The sequence below is a fragment of the Pterocles gutturalis genome, unplaced genomic scaffold (genome assembly GCF_000699245.1).
Source record: "Pterocles gutturalis isolate BGI_N339 unplaced genomic scaffold, ASM69924v1 scaffold14055, whole genome shotgun sequence".
Taxonomy (NCBI): domain Eukaryota; kingdom Metazoa; phylum Chordata; class Aves; order Pterocliformes; family Pteroclidae; genus Pterocles; species Pterocles gutturalis.
The window spans coordinates 11393-28712 of NW_010143633.1; the positions used below are offsets into that span (position 1 = coordinate 11393).

The 17320-nt window shown below is 38.3% G+C and overlaps 1 protein-coding gene across 1 annotated transcript; it reads right to left on the bottom strand.

Annotated features, from left to right (window-relative positions):
- Positions 1 to 2296: 2296 nt before the first annotated feature.
- Positions 2297 to 8713, bottom strand: PRL (prolactin). The gene is made up of 5 exons (XM_010084818.1): positions 8350 to 8713; positions 6819 to 7000; positions 6308 to 6415; positions 4723 to 4902; positions 2297 to 2788 (listed from the first exon to the last, which is right to left on the bottom strand). The coding sequence occupies exons 1-5, from the start codon at positions 8375 to 8377 to the stop codon at positions 2597 to 2599; spliced, it is 690 nt and encodes a 229-aa protein (XP_010083120.1). The 5' UTR covers positions 8378 to 8713; the 3' UTR covers positions 2297 to 2596.
- Between the last annotated feature and the right edge of the window lie 8607 nt (positions 8714 to 17320).

The window sequence follows — 17320 nt, forward strand, 5'->3', positions numbered from 1 at the left end:
TCAGTTTTGTATAAAATAAGAGATTGGCAGTGTAACTGTTTTATTAGATGAAAGACAATAGTTGCTCGGGTCTTATGAACGTGCTAATTAGCGAAATATTAGTGAGATAAGAATGTATTGTTCCTATTAGCAACTGAAAAAAAGAGAATTGCCAACTGGCCTATATCGTGGCTTAAACATTCAGAGTCTGAAGGCATTGTGGGTGCCAGGACGCTTGACGATGAAGGTGTGGCTTTGAATGCTCCTGAGGTTTGACATCTTTCTGTCTCTGTCGCAGCTGTGATAACTCGAAATATTAACCAGATCATTTTAAATACCCTTTTAGTTGAACAGCTGCAAACCAGACAGCTTTTCATTTGTTTAGAATCTTCTTTTTTTTTGGCATTCCCTTCTATCTTTCATTATGAAATTAAAAACTCATAATTGTCCTAAACCAGGCTGCAATAAAGCCAGTGCATGCAAGTTTTAAACAATTGTTTTAACACTGTAATTTTTAAGCAGTTAGAGAAAGTCATTGTTTTAGATCTAGGCATGTAAGTGTAAAATTATGAATGTCTGCCCTATTAATCAAGTTGCTTTTGAATTTTAAAGAGATTCTGGGGTAGGAGTTTACTCCACGAGACATAATCATTTTTCCAGCTCAATACAGAGCAGTCCCATTATTCATGTTTTCTTTTGAATAAGAACTCACACTGTAATTCTAAGCACTTGTCATAATTTAAAAGAATATTTTTTGCTTTTTTTTCCCCTTTAAAATGGTTTGGGGTTTTTTTTTGTTTGTTTGTTTCCCATCAGCATTATAACAGAAAATAGAAGATTATGATCAGATTAAATTCTAGTCTGGGCACTTGTGTTTTGCCTGGTGAGCGTTACCTGTTTTCTTCCTTGACTGTGGTGTTGAACGACTGTTTGTTGTTAAACTGCTGTTGCATATGCCCCAAGTTGTGTGCATTTCAGAGCTTATGAAAGATGTCAGTTATGACTGTCCAACAAGGAATTTATTTGCTGTCCAGGTGATTCTATATATATTAAAAATGGGCTTAGTATATACTTATCCAGGTAAAGCCTGAGGCAACCAATAAGCAAAAATATGAAGAGATTAAAGGCCATTAAATACATATTCATAATTAGAAATTCAAGTATCATTACAACTAGAGATGGCTAAAACGAGACCTTTCTAGCTGTTGGTGTTATCCAATCCCTTACGCAAATACCTGTTATGGCTGTGCTTATTCTGTTATTGTCATGAGAGGCTTCAGCCCTCAAACCCATCTTCTTTGGAGTTTCCCTCTTCCTCCAAGCTGGCTCAGCTCTGGAGCAATGCAGCAGGCTTGTCTAGTGGGAAGCCAAACCCATGGGGAGCTGATTTGAATTTAAGCTCCTCTTTGCTGAAGATCCACGATGAAGCCAAGGCTGGGTTTGTTTATGGCTTACAAAGACAGCGTATAGATATGGGCAAGGGCTCCAGCTGCTATTAGGCTTCTTATTTGTTATGTGACTGTAAGACAGATTTTTTCAAAAATAGTAGATTTTTTTTTGTCTCTCCAATTTTCTGATGTTCAACTGTAGCGTTTTGAAACGAGTGCCCTAAAAACTCTCAGTGTGACTAAACCCAAAGGGAATGGAGACACTCTGGGTTTAGAACAAGAGACACCTTAGCTCAACTGGTGCCTTTTTATACCTTGAAAGTTTTCTGAGCAACTGCAACCACCACATCGCTTGCGAGGAATGTGAAGGGAAGGTCGATATGATATGGATGCCCAGCACTTCCTATTGGGACCTGCTGAAACCTATTGGTTCCTTTGCCCTCAAATAGTCATCTCAAACATAATAAACCTTCCTTTGGAAATGCCTCTTCTTCAAATAGTCAGTAGAGACTTAGATACACCTGGATCTCTCTCCTTAAAATTCCGCATGTGTCTTCTCTTTCCATGGATTGCATGGGGAATCAATGGCTGTGGTAGCCAGGATGGATTTCTCATCTTTCTCTTCACTGCTCAGACAGTTTTTGTACAGAGTAAAAGCATCAATCCAAGCAGACTGGATTGTAGAGTAGATTTTGGACCATACTTTTAGTTTAGGGCAGTTTACTGTGTAATAAGGGATTGATCTGCTTTTTCATGTCCCTCCTTTTTTCTCCCCCCACCGTCTTTTTTGTAGGGGTGGTAAAGAGCAATGGAAGTAAGATATCCTGTAACTGGACACTGAGACTGAGATCCAAAAAGAGAAGGTACTGCTAAAGGTATAAACCATACCAGCTCTTTTTCATTCACTGTTACCACTCCGTTTTACGCACTTTTGGTTTTAGTAACATTTTTATTTGTATCTGCATGATCTGGTTATCACTGAAATGCTGCTACGTGAGGAGATTAGACAGAAAAGTGTATTCTTGTCATACAAGTGATTTATAACACTTTAAAACACCAAGATAAATGCTGCTAAGAGTTGCAGGCAGAATTCACACAAACATGCTGAAAGTTACCAATGATCCTGCTACGCTACGCTGTGACTTTTCATAAAGTTTGCAACAAAAAGTGGCAAAGCAACAAGAACACCATGGTGAATGATTTCAGTAAGTGATGAGGCCCATGAGCGCTTAACAATTGCTGTCGTGGATTAGGCGGCACTTCAGAAGCTTGAGATAGTTGTCAATTTTGTGGGAGTCTCGGCGGAGGCAGTGCAGCAGGTTGTAAAAGGCAAAGAGTCTGGAGTCCTCATCAGCGAGTTGCAGGGATTGAAGGCCTTCCCATTGAGAGTAAACTTCATTTCCGATCTCACCAGAATGAACCTGAGGACACAAAATGATACTATGCTAAATGAGAGTGAATCTGACTGGAAATAGAACAGAGCGTGTGAAATACTGGCCTTGTGGGTGGCTTGTAAACTGTTTCCTGTTTTGATTCCCACTTCTGTATAATGTTCTATATCTTCATGCAGATTTTGAATGTATTTGTCAGATTTTTCCGTTTATTTCCCTAAAATATGTAAAAAGCTTGCCTGTGTCAGTAGTGTTTTAAGAGGTCTAGTGTGTTAACCGGTGTCCAGTAGAATCTGACTGTGGAGAGACATCAAAGCTTCCGTCATGCCTGGACTCATCAGTGACATCTCTTTTTGGTTCCCTCCACCTTGACATCTTTGTTAGCACTTATTTTTAGAACTTCTTTGTGTGTATCTCCAGCTTTGTCGCAGCCCGTCTCTCTCTGATACAGGCAGCTTGAGGAACATGTTACCAGACAAATCTCTCAACAGTACATCTTCAGATGTGCCACACTTCAGATTCCATGAAAAAAAAAATGCTGAATGATACAGTGACCTGTGATGTTAGAAAGACACCTGTAGGAATTCATGTCGTGAGTTAGTATCTGATGGGAAGATTTGTTTAAGTCTCCTTGCTTGAAACATACAGTCATTAATTTTCTCACGTAACAGAAATGTACTTTTCATAGCAGGAAATCACACAGCATATGCCTATTGGTGCTTGTGCATCTTCCTTATTTCCCACCAATAAAAGCACACAGGAGAGTATCTGTGGAGCCTCTATCACTCAATTTAAGCATCAGGAAAAAAAAAAAAAAATAGGCCTGCTGTCACTCAAAAATGTGGTTTGACACTAATGAATTTGCCAGTCTTGCCTTCAACTTCCTTCTGTAAATAATGTGGATGGGAAGGTGGTGACAGCGCAACTGTAGCAGCACCTGACTTCTACTGTTTTCTTGGGTCCTCGCCTGCACCCTTTTTGCGTGTGGATATGGGCTGGAGAGGTATTTGATTACACTGATAAATGCGTTTGTGGCCTGGATGGGCTAAGGTTTTTGAGTAAAGAGACGCCTAACTGAAAGAGAGAGAAACCACCGGTGATCCAGTGGAAAGTGGTGGATACAGTGCTGGTGGCACTCTTGATGCTATTCGACTGTTCAGAGCCTAAGCAAAAGCCGGTACAGTCAGAGCCTCTTGTTAACATCTAGCTCACTGACAGAATGATAGATGCAGGGACTCACAGAGGCCCCTTTAAAAATAAACAAGCTAGAGCTGATTTTATTCAGGAAAGCTTTCAATCAATTACTGATAGCACAGCGTATTCAGGTATGGGTTTTGTCAGACAGCAGCCTTGTTGTCTAACCTTACAAATGTAGGGGGAACCAAGCCAGAGCCAGGGTTCAGAGGAACCAGTGTGGTGGGAAAAGAGAAATGAAAGCTAACACGATTACTTTGCTGCATGCCACATCTTTGCAGTAAGTCAGACTTCCAGAACAGTTTTAAATACAATGTCTGTTTCCAAAACCCATGCACAATACCTATATGTATGTAGATGTGTATAAATGTGCTAAAACGTGTATAAATATGTGCATTTGAAAAAACACAGACACATCCTTAAAAGAAAAAAAAAAAAAAAAAGCAGGATTGCATATTCTAAATACTCAGAGATAGAATGACAATTAGCAGTCCTGATGATTACACCTTCCCTTGAATCAGGACTGGGAGTATGGTGGATTTTGCTGTGCCAGTCACATCGCATTGTCTCTTTAGAAATTGCAAGACAGCAGAAGAAAAGAAGGATGAAAGAAGAAAGCAAGCCGAAAAGTTCTCACATTCAGCTGTCTTGGCTCCCTTTTTCCTTCACATCTACGATTCCCTTCTCTGTTCCAGGCAGGGAGGGCCCGTCACTGTGTGTGTCTTCCTTACAGCAACAGGCTGGAAGAATGCTAAGGACCTAACACTTACCCGCCCAACTATTTTCTCCATTCCTTCTAGAAGCCGCCTGTTTTGTTCTTCAATCTCTACAGCCTTCCAGAGGATGGTGTCTGGAGCTTCTTTGATTCTTTGTACTTCAGAGGCCAGATGGAGCAGGGGATCGTTCCAGGAGCGCAGCACTCCCAGTACTAAACCCAGTAGGTCTTCATGCTGCTCACCCATATTAAAAAAAAAAAAAAAAAGTCAGTTAAAATAGGAAGGTTAAATGCTGGCAACATGAGGAGGCATTTAGAGCAATGTCCTCAGACATAGTGATTTGGGAACTTATTCCAGGGCTTACCACTGAAAGTGTCCTCTATCTTAGATAACTCTCTGCAATTGCGTTTTTGCAGTTTGTAATGGTTGTCATGTTTTATAATATTAGCACAAGCAGTTACATTATTGTGATGGAAAATATCATTAAACCCTCTCCGCATTAAAGCTAGCAAGCACAACCGTGTTTTATCTCTGTGAAAAAACCAGAACTCCTTATCTGATTTTTGATCAACATTTTTAAATCCTTTTTTTTTTTTTTAAAGTCTAGTACTGAATGGGAGGTGCACATTATGGCACAACACCAAATGGCTTTTTTTGCCTCTGCATAACTCATCTGCCCTCACCTTTGAACAACAGGGTTTCCAGCAATAGCCCTCCAGTTTTTTTGTCCTTTCTTGTGGGCAATAAAAATTCATAAAGTTTATTCAACCGTTTCTTCTTCACTAGATGCACTGCATCTGAAAACACAACTAGACTTGTAATGTACCCAGGGCTGTGAATTCTGTCGCTCCCAATAGAATTTCTGAATGACATCCTGAGAAGATAGTGATACTGGGATTGCAAGGATACCACCATGAGACTGGTAAAGATTTCTTCCTGGCTCATCCCCATTCGTCCACCTGGGCTTATTTTTTTCTCCACTGTATTTTCAAGTTCTATCTGTGAGCATAGACTGAACAAGACCATCTTCCCTTAAGTTTATAATTATTAAATTGATGTATGTAGCATGTTTCTCTTAAGAAGTATTTTTCAGTAGTTTGCACTAGAGTCTTTGTGTTTGGATGACGATGTGACCACTTTTGCCTACTGGTAACAGCAAGGATATCTCAATAGATTTGTTTAGTTGTGTCAGTGTTTTCAGGTACTGGAAAACTATTTATCTCTACCTACATACAGTATGCACTGTATAGCACATGTATTTTTATGTTTGTTGATATTATAATTGTGTTTTAAGATAATGTTTAAAGGTTGTAGTGTTCTCAGTGCCGCTCAAACACGGTTAACTGGTGTTGCTCCATGAGGTTATATTGTAATGGGAAATAATTTGCAATGACTGAATGTAACAGACAGGAAAAGGAAGGGAAGATGAAAGTTACCAGGACTTATATATCCTGTATAGTCTGTAACTTATTATCAGTGAATGTTAAATCAACTTTTCTTGGCTTTTTGGTGCTTTCCTCTCCTAGGCTTTTTTATTCCGATGGAGCTGATTTCCCTCTCTCTCTGTTCCTTATCCTTCCCTCTTCCCTCCCTCTCCCCACTCTATCTCACACTGAATGACATTAGAAATGGGACTTACATGAATCTGCTGAGCTTGCTCCTTATCTTCAGGAGTGGTTAAAGAGGAAGTGTGGCAGCCATTAACAGCTTTTGTAACAAAACCCCGGCCCTGACCGTAGCGTTCATCCTGCAGATCAGCAAGGACCGGTGTTATTGGAACAGATAAGTAAGAAGAGCTTTGATGCTAACACTGTATTAACTAATTGTTGTTCCATTGCTTTTATCACTGCTTTTATGCTGTAAAGGTCAAAAGTCTTCGGAGTGATACTGGCACCCAGCAAATGCAAACTTGTCCCACAGATAAAGAATGATGGGAAAGCAGTATCTTTTAATAGAAGTGTTGGGGATCTTAGCAATGGTCAGCCCTGTTGTACACAGATTGGGCCACCATTGGGACTATCACTGTCCGTGCAACAGTTGTGTTTGTTTACTTATTGAAAGATTTCATTTGTTAACATATGGTTGTGCTTAAAAAGTACTAAATTGCATTTTTGTATTTTCTTGCTTTCAGGAAAAAGCAGAGTACTTACAAATTCATTGAAGATTTCCGAAGAGAGGAAGTGGATGTAGTGTGAAAGTTTAACTGCTCGGTCAAAAAGTTCCCCAAGGGAAAGTTGGCAATTGACAGATCCACTGGGGCAGATTGGCAAGGAGGTCACCCCTTCCTTTGTCAGGAACATGTTGGACACCAGAAGGACCACCAGCAACAAACCTGTTCAGGTTTAGAACAAACCAAAATGGAATCACAGTGACTTGTACGTGCATTTAGAAGTAGCTGTCGGAGCCAGATGCTGGGTGATTTCGGTACTGCCTATGCTGGCTGCTGAAAATCAGTGGAGGAGGGAAGCGCTGTAATTCTGTTATCCTTTCTCATAGCGTAAATATAGATACATAATTATATATTTGCACAGATATATAAGTTTGGAAAACAGATTGGTCTTTTTTTTTCTTTTTTATTTTTTTCCCCTCCTCCTCCTCCTCCCACAAGTCCTTTTCTTCTTTGCAAACATTTGGAGTTTAAATTAATTTTGTGGGAAGGTGATTAGGTCACTCTCTTAAGGTTTTGATTGTCCTGGGAGTTCCTTCAGAAGATTTCCAGCAGCTGTGCTGCTTTGCTCTTTACAGTTTAACCCTAAGTTGCATACTGCTAGGAAGTCAGAGAGAACTTCTGTCTTTTCTCCTGAGCTTCTGAAACTGATATAGAGGACTTCTCACTATCTAAAACACAAAACCTCATCTTTAATATTAACTTAACAGAATCAAGTTTTCTATTCAGTGAAACAAAATATGCACAGAAAGACAATGGAAAAAATTAAAAGCAAATATTTGGTAAATGAAAGTACTTATTCAAAGAACACTGTTCTATGCTCTGAGAGTTTTATTTCTGGAAATTGGCCTGCTAGCTGTGTTGGTTCACTAGACTTATTTTAAATGCTAAAGTAAAGTGTACTACATCAATCAGTAGAGCTGTCCCTAATGTTATCCTGTGATAAGTTTCCTTCTAGCTCTAAATTCAAGAAAAGTGTAGTTACACAATATTGAAATAAGCCTTCCTCCTCCCCCATGGACAAGGCACATGCCACATGATGCAGTTAGGCAAGTACTCTGGGGAGTAATTCTGTGAATAAGAAAACCTGAGACTTGTTGGCTTAGAAGGTTGAAGATGGTTGTGAAAACATTCGCTTCAAAATGACCACATCAATTCTAGACTTCTGGATAATGACTTTGAGTCATTGCCTTCCGTGCAGTGTAGCAAAGCAGTCTGGATCCAGTCTTCAGTGTACAGGTGTCGCATCCCTCAAGCCAATTCTCTGTGACACTGCGCAATGCAAAGGTAGTCTTAGGAGACAGAAGACTGAGTACAAAAGGGATCAAGCTGCCTTCTAATTCCAAGCTTTGGACACTAAACGTTTGAGGTGGAGGCAGGTTTCACCATCACTGGAAGACTAGGTGGATGGAAGACCTCCGTTTCTAGCGCTGTTACCTTTAATTTATTTCCTAATTCAATCTAAATTTAAAGAAATATAAAAGTTTTCAGCAAGTGAATGGCAAATATCTTACCTTTCAGCGAAGTCCCCTTGTTGGTCATGGTCGGGATCCTGTATGATGACTTGCTCTACCAGAAAGAAGTCTCAATACTTGCTCTTATTCTCTGCACATGGTACTTTTATATACACCATCCAGGGTCCCTCTTGCATACATTCAGCAGGTCGTGGAGTTTACCCCGATAATTATAAACATCAAATTGCCTTTCTTCCACATTTATATTCATTATTTTTTGGTTGTGGTTTTTTTTTTTTTAAATTTTATTTTAAACTGTGAGAGTGGATTTCATTGACAAGTTCAGCTGTGGGATCCTAAGTACGGTTGGATGAAGAGAGTGGCAAACTTTTGCCCTGAATGACGTGCAAATGCCATTGATCCTATAAAGCTCCAGCTGTCAATTCTGAGACAAGTATTCTCAGGGTTTCTAGCCTGCTCTTCCCCCTCCCCACAACTGTCTTCTCATCCTTCCTTGTTTCTTCAGCCATCTGAGCTTGCTTATGTTGAAATTCTTGCTATTTGTGGGAGGGAAACAATATTTTACAATGTCCACAGTGAGAGAAAGAGCATATAAATTGTACTGAAATTTATCCAGAAGAAGGGATTGGAGGCTTCTGGAAAGACAGATCACTATCTGTAAAATTATAGATAGGACGTTCTGGGTATATAGCTCCATACATTTAAAAAAGATATTACACAGTACAAATTGTGATGTAACTGATCCTCAGTCTGAGGGCTGTTTAGAGAAATGGGGGCAGTTCTTACGTTAAAAAAGCCATAATTTGCAACAGTCGAAGAGGAAGAAGTTATATGCTTACTGTCTAGTCACAAATGTTTCATTAATAAGTCACTATTATTTTTTTTTAAAATCCTCTACAAACACGTGAGATTGTTTTCTATACTTGAAAACCCTCTGTGTAAAAGATGTGCGTTTCCACCATATGCAAAACATATGCTGTCGTAATCGGTGGGATTTGTTTCTTGATCTGAACGTGTCTGCAGTAATCTACAAAGGAACCTCAGCACGTTGGCCCTGTTTTCTTCTTGTGTGAGGCTTATCTGGATGAATATGTCAACAAATGTGTAATCTCTCATATGTGTCTCAGGTCCGTTTACCCATTAAAAGACTTTCCAAATTCGATGATTATAATGAATAAGGTACACATTGTTAATGAATTTTCTAGTCTTTGTGGAACAGGTATGTATGTAACCCTGAATCCTTCATTATTTCCTAACTATGGACGTGATTCTTGAAGCAATGATTAACAAGGGAGAAGAAAGGTGGAGCGTTTAGGGGGTGAACCATGGAAGGCATCCCTTGGGAAGCAATAAAAGGAGATGCTCCAGCAATAAACCAGAACTAGTAGCAAGTGGTCTACCTCTGCTAAATTCTAGGATGATTGCTAGAACAGTTTGTTCTGCTTAGAGGCTGGATTTTGTTTGGAAGTTGAGGCCCTGCTGAGTAAATGAAGCAGTTTTTGCCTGCAGCAGGGGAACGTGGCAATTGGATGAAGGCAGTAAAATCAGAACAGGGCCACAGCCAAAACTCTAAAATGGGTGGTAGAAAAATGGCTCTCTTCTAAGCCATGGCCACATGGTTTATGATCTTGATTTAATTCAGCTTCATTTAAAAATCTTCCCAAATAAGATTACAGGTGAGCTTGAAAAATCGTGGTATCTTATAACATTACAAGACCCCTGTGAATAAAAGGGGGAAAACTTCTCAGCTCACCATTTGCTCTGGGGTTGGTAGTGGTGACAAAATAAGGCACACAAGTAATGTTAAGGACTATATAACAAAGGAAAATATTCACAAAGATGGCAGGTAAACTCCGTAGGCTCCCTTTGCTATTATTGGAGAGGGACGCTCCTCTCGGGCCTGACAACATCGACTAAAGTCAGGATCCTCGTATGACTTGCCTTTGAGAAGAGCCTGTCTCTTGCTGTAGCAGGGTAGACAAGCACCTGAAATGTAGCTCACAGGAAAAATTCTTGGAAACCATTGCATGATGTTTTAATTAACACAAAACAATATACTTTGCTTTTCTCTTGCACCTTTCATCCTGAAATCCTCAAGTACTTTACAAGCATGGATGGATTAAAATTGTGGGCAATTAAGAATCGTAGGCAGAAGGAGCGAAGAAAATTTAGATAAATATAAAGGTGAAGTTCTTTTATCAGGTGTGAGAACTAATGTAGAGGTCAAGATGTCTATTTGTAGCTGCACAGGAAGTTTTTGGGGAAAAAAACCCCAAAAATTTCTGATTCTCACACCTGCACTTGAAGTGAAGACCATAATTTCTTACTAGTACCGAAAGGAAACAAATGTGAGAGAAGGGAGAGGAGAGGAAAATTTACAATAACCAGAAACAAATAGGTCCAAATATCAATTTTACTTTATAAATTAGAAATTAGGTTCTATTTAAAGTTGAAAAAAGCTTGAAAATAGATGGAAAATCTCCACTGTGCTTTTTGAAAGTGGCCTGGGTTTATATCCTTCAAAGAAATAGTATGCAATTTGGTATCCCATTTTCTCTGACTATTTCCTGAACTTTGGTAAAGGAAGCTGATCCTAACCCCTAATAGCCTCCTAATTGTGCCAGTAGCTCAGGGCAGCACTGAAAATTGCTGGGCAGTCACCAGTGCTGAGGGGAAAGCTCCTGGAACAACCTGAGGAGCTACAAAATACAGCTGGGATGAGCAGTATGTTTCCATCTCCCTTGGTCTTTCACTTTTGCCTTAGCAATTTAATTGAGTTAATATTTTTTTTACATTATCACATTCCTTTTATCTTCAGGAGTTTTCTGGAAGTAAAATTACTAGATTGTTACCAGCCAATATAAAAAATATGCCAAGAGAAGGGCTTACTGTATGCAGACTTTATTATATAGCTTTTATCTCATTACTCAAGCTTCATAGGCATTACATGGGATGTATCAATATTACAGATAACAGCATCTAGTGCTTGTTTTTCGGTAACCTTATCTTTCCACCTCGTATCAGGTTGCAGAGCATGAGTTAAACTGTCACATTTTAGTTAAGAACTATTGACCAATACTGGAAGATCAATTATTCCTATTCCATTTTATTTAAAGTTTCTGAGTTATGCAAAGTGTTGTTTCTAATAGAATAGTTCTTCAAGACCAGGCTGGATGAGGCTTTGAGCAACCTGGTCTAGTGGAGGGTGTCCCTGGCCATGGCAGGGGGTTGGAACTTGATGATCTTTAAGGTCCTTTCCAACCCAAACCATTCTGTGATTCTATGATTCTATGAATACTTATTTTAAGTAGGTGAATCAAAGTCTGGGCAATATCACTTGATTTTATCTTTGACTTACCTGGAAGTGTCTGTATTTAATAAGAGAACATTAGTTAATGCCAAACTTTTGGCTGTTTTTAAAAAAATAATCCCCAAGTTACATAAGCAGATGCCTGAGTATGCAAAACTGAATGTGCAGAAAAATGTTCCTGTATGTGATCTGATTGTTTGACTCTTCAAACACACAGTTAAACAAAAGGTTTTACGTGCCACTCTTTTGCACATGTATGTTGGAGTCATAATACTGAAAATATACTTGCTCTTGTTTTCCTTTTACTGAATAGTTTACAAAGTTATCCAGTCAACTTCATTTAATGATTGGCTTTGGAAAGATTTTAAACTCTTTAATCTGGATCAAAAACAAGTCCTCAGAGCACTTTAGCTTTTCAAACATGTGGAAAATACATATTGAGGAGGAACATAGAATATTTTTTCAGTCAGACAGTTTCAAATTACAAATATTTTGTCTGTTCTGATTACTCCCTATAATGTCCATGAAACTCTTGTGCAAAATCCAAGTGATTTTCTCAGATTTTTGTAAAACAAGTGCTCTTCATCTCTTCTTCATATAGGGAACGGGAGAATTTTAAAAGCCTTCTCTCCAAATGTTTGTCAGAGCAAAACCAGCAATATGGGTATTGAATACTTTCTTAGTGTGATCTCCATATGAAGGCTGGTAAAAAAAAAAAAAAAAAAAAAGATAAGAACATAAGGGGAAATGATTCCATATGGAGAAAAAAAAAAAAGGTGAAAATCTTTGGGATATTTTCAGTTTACTTTTAATTTAAGTTCAAGTACCAGTGTGGTTTCATACAATTTCAGAAGCAGAGATAAAAATAAAGTGGCAGAACATGTTTCAAAAATCATTTATTAACATCGCCACTATAACATATGCCCAAATGCACCATGAAATATTAAGTGTGAATCCCAAATAGAATTCCAGCGAAAGACAGCAGAAAAAAAAAAAAAATGGAATTTGCAAAGAGTGGAGTAAAAGCTAGCTAGTGTATATTGTCCTGATACTTGAGGTGGTTTGGAGCCTGTGGCTCTGTGTTCACTAACGCTGTACCTGTGTATTATCAAATAATCTGGCAGTATGAATTTGATCTGGATCACACATAACTGCATTATGGCACTTCAGCTGAATTACCAAGAGACCATGTTATGGTACATATCCTGGTTTGATACGTATTTGTATTGTTTTAAGTGTTACACTTGTGTAAGACACTTTTAATGAAAGGTAGTAAACAGTAAAATTGCCATCAGAAAGCTGCAATTTTCCTGCTAACAAGTGGGGAACATGAGAAATGCCTGGTTTAAATATTTGCATGTTTTTAATTCTATGGATAAATGGATCACTGGAAGAACATTTCCTTAAGTGCTTTGTAGAACTAGAGTCTGTAAAAGTAAGAGAATTAATTTTTTAAAATTGCAAATACGCTGAAAAGAGCACTGACGTCCATGCGGAGATTTTGAGTATGTTTCAATAGCTAGGTATTTGCAAGGGTTGTGGTAAATGTGCTTCTGTTTTAGCATGCAGTGTTTGATTTTACTAATGGATAGTATCCAGAAATGGCAAATGGACACTTTGTCCTGTGCTTTACAAAAAGTGCAGGTTCCTGAAGAAGGTTGTGGTAAATGTGCTTTACAAAAAGTGCAGGTTCCTGAAGATGCATTTTTCCTCCTTATGTGAATTGCTCTTCGGTCAGATAATTTCTGATATTTACGTAAGGACTGAATGGAGAGGAAAAGGGGAGTAGAAAATTTTTTGGGGGGTATGGTATTAACTGAAAGCCTAATAGAAAGCAGAGATCAATGCTGACACTCTTGCTTCTTTGGGAGGATCTCACTTTTACTTGTGCACTTACCAGAGGCAGGAATAGCTCAAAATTCTACGTTTCATATTGGGAAAGAAGTGATACTGAAACAATGTGACCTTCACTTAGTTGTCTGTAAGGAAGAATTCAATGGCAGAGATTTCTTTTACTGATTCCAAAATCTAACACGTTTTCTTCTCTTCGTTTGTTTGCTACCGTCTCCAAACTTAATACATAAATAAAAATAAATAATTATAAATACTGAAGGGATGAGGTGTATGTGTATTGGGCAACTCCTGACCCATGGGAAATTTGGAACCTCAAATCTTGTTTAGTATCTCATTAGAACTGTTTTTTCCAGTCTACCACGTTTTGCAGATATTTTAATTAAGCTTGTCATATTTATTGAACCCAGGCTAGCAATTAATATTGACATAAATTTTTTGAAGACACGTGAAATTGCTTTAGTAAAATGCATTCACCTCCTTCCTAAAGCTAAAATGTTCTCTTTGGGGAAAAAATGTGGAAGGAGTTCTTCTGTGACTATATATTTGGTGCTATTAAAAAGAAATGTATGCTACAAGGGGAAAAATGCATGGAAATGCATACAGATCTATACAGCAGGCACAGCCCATGGTGTGTTCTGTGCAGAGGTTGTCAGCTGTCTCAGGGTATCTGTTAGGATTCTCTTGTACCTTAAATACTTAAAAATCATAGCTATATTGGACATGCAGTAATATAAGTAAAGAAGAAATAAATGATTGTTAATAAAAATTAAAACAGCTGAAGAGTTTGAAGTAAACGTTTTTAAATAGAAATAGAAAAAAACTGTGGTCAAGCAAACTTTTTGGTAGCAAACATTGCTAACCCCTCCTTAAAAGGTCAAATATATTAAATTTCACAGCTGCAACATCTTTGTATGTTTAAAAATTCATTAAAAAATATTGGAGGTGCGTTTCTGTTTAATCTCTTCTCTAATGAATATATTTGCATGTAATCACAGCTTTTCTCCTTTCGAGCTTTCTTACTCATTTCCTAAGTCCTCAATCTGTAACTTGATCTTGTGGGATTTACGAAGCTGAAGCCAAAGTCGTCATAGAAATGTCATGACATTGCCATTATCAGAGGTGCCTAGTCATTATAAATGACTGACACGGTATAGCTTGGTGACTGAGCAAGACCAGTGATGTCAAATGTACTGGGCGACTTGTTACATTAGCCATACATTTGGTGTAGGTAGGAAGAGAGAGGTAAAGAAGTGGTTGCCTGGTTTTCTCTAGACCCTTCGTTGGTGCCATCCAGTGCAGCGTGTTCGTTAAACTTGCAGACATGGAGACACTGCACTGCTCGGCAGCTTGCGCATAACCATCCCCCATGTCTTTATACTTTTTTATTGTGGTCTAAGTATTATACTTTAGTTTTTTTGAAGTGTGATTATAAAATTATTATTTGAGCTCCTTCAAACACAGCTCTTCCCAAGGGATGAAGGCTTCGATATTGTCACAATGTTCCTTGGGGAAAAAAAAACCAAAACCGCAACAACAAACCAATAGGAGGAAGTGGAGTGCAGCACAATCTTTTCATCACTTTCTCCTTATAGCTTTTCTGTTTTGGCTCTGGTTTCAGAGTTTGGGCCTAATATTCCCTGTGGAGTGTATTTCAAGAGCTAAAGTTTGATACCTGTGAACCATATCAATACCATCCTACCTTGTAGACACCAGAATAGATCAGTTGTCCATAGTGGGTAAAATTAACTAGTTTGTATCCTTCATAAAAATGAATATACTAAATAGAGGTAGTTAATTTTTTTTAACATTATAGACTAAAAGTAATTCTTATTTAAGGACTGAAGTTTAACTCGGGTTATGATATCCTTTCCTTTCAAAAGCCCCCAACAACCTGTGACAAATTTTCTACAAAAATTCTGCTTTTCTGAGCATGTATCCTGTCAACCTCCTTAACCTTATGAGTCTTTAAATCAGTCTTTAAAACGTGGAGGAGACTTCTGTATCAAAAATATTTTTCCATTCCCATTTGTTGTGAGGGATGCAATCGTAATGTCAAAGATTTCTAATCGGTAATATTTCTCTAAATTGTGTAATAAAAAAGTATTTCATATGTGTATGGGAGAAGGAGAGGCAGGTTACAATTAAAGATGATTGTAGAACAGAAGCTCTCCATTTTTTAATTTTTCTTGCTTGTCTTTACAGCAGTGGTGCTAAAACGTATTGCATGGTGGCTTGCAAAATTCTGTGAGAGCAAGAGTGTGGCATCAGACTGCAGCACGTGTCCCTGCCCATGGCAGGGGGTTGGAACTCAGTGATCTTTAAGGTCCCTTCCAACCCAAACCATTCTGTGATTCTGTGATTCTGTGATTTTGCTATTGTGGCTCTTGAGTTTATGTGTAGACAGATCCTGTAGCTGGATCCATTATTTGCAGGTGGCTGTGAGATGAGGATTCCAAATTATTGAAATAGGTTGACCAGGTAGCAGGTTTTTGGGGTTTTTTTTGGCTTTACACCAGACTTGTTCTGGAGATAAATCACCTTCAGGTAAATCAGATAATGGAATCTCCAAAATCCTTCAGGAAGGATCCTTCCACAAAATCTTTCCTACATGGCTGGATGCAAGCCAGAAATCCATGTCTGTTAAAAAACAAACAAACAAACAAAACAAAACATTCATTTTAAACAGTGTCAGTAGAAATAAATCAATTTCCTTATTAGAAATAGTGATGATCACAAAAATGGAGAGGCAAAGTGGCCAGTCATTTTTGCTGTGCTCCTATTTTACTCTCTACCACGTATGGACAAGGGTGAAGGTTTTGTAGCTCCATTGGCAATAATAGAAATTGCAGGTATTTGGTTTAATAAAGACTTCGTTTGTCCCATAAAAGCTTGGTGTGAGGTAGAGCTGCTGTTAACTGTCCTCACTGAGCTAGATGTGAAGAACCTTCAAAGCCTGTAAACGTGCCAGCAGTAGCTGACTATTCTTGCACATTCCCTTCAGCCACGTTTCACTTCACAAAGGTTTTTAATTTAGATCCCTCATGCCTTTTAAAGGCTTTTTTTTTTAAAAAAAAACCAAAATCTGTCTTATTTTTGTCTCTATTTTCTGCTATTCGGAACATAAATCTGGGAGGAGGGAAAAAAGACAACAAAAATCCTTGGCGTCTGGAGAGAATTTCAAATTGCCTTTTGCCTTCTGAAATGAAATCTGAAGGTGTTTTGAAAAAGAAGAGTAAAAGAATCAATCAGCAAGAGATACAGCTGACTTATCTGACGGGTCCATGACAGTGTTCTGTGCTCTCCACTAAAGATGTTGTGGAGTCGTATGATTAGTCTGAACATTTCTTTCCTGAGAACGTCAGGTCAGAAATGCCTGCTAGCATCTGAATAAAAGCAGACACAATTGCTCTCACATTGTCCAGGACTGTATTACACATACATGCCTTAAAATGACAGTGGAAGAAAAAAAATCCATCGTTAGTATAAATCCCTTCAGAAAAATGGACTGTTGGTGTTTCTGTTTGTTTGGGTTTTCTGTAGAGAGATGGCCCTAATGTTTCTGTTTTGTGATGGATCTAAGGGATTGTGGAACTAGTTCTAGAGGTTTGGGATAAAATCAATAGTGCATATGTTGCTATTTCTGCAGAGTTTTATCATTGTATCTTCTAATACCTTGGGAAATGGGGCTATTCCTGGAACCTTAATGGAATTGGGCTTTCCTGTATCCAAAGGCATAGGTCATGTGCATAAACTCTGACCATAAAACATATGCTCTGTTCTACCTTTATATTTTAAATCTTGCAGAATCTTTCACAGATCATAACGCTATTTCATTTGTACTGGCTT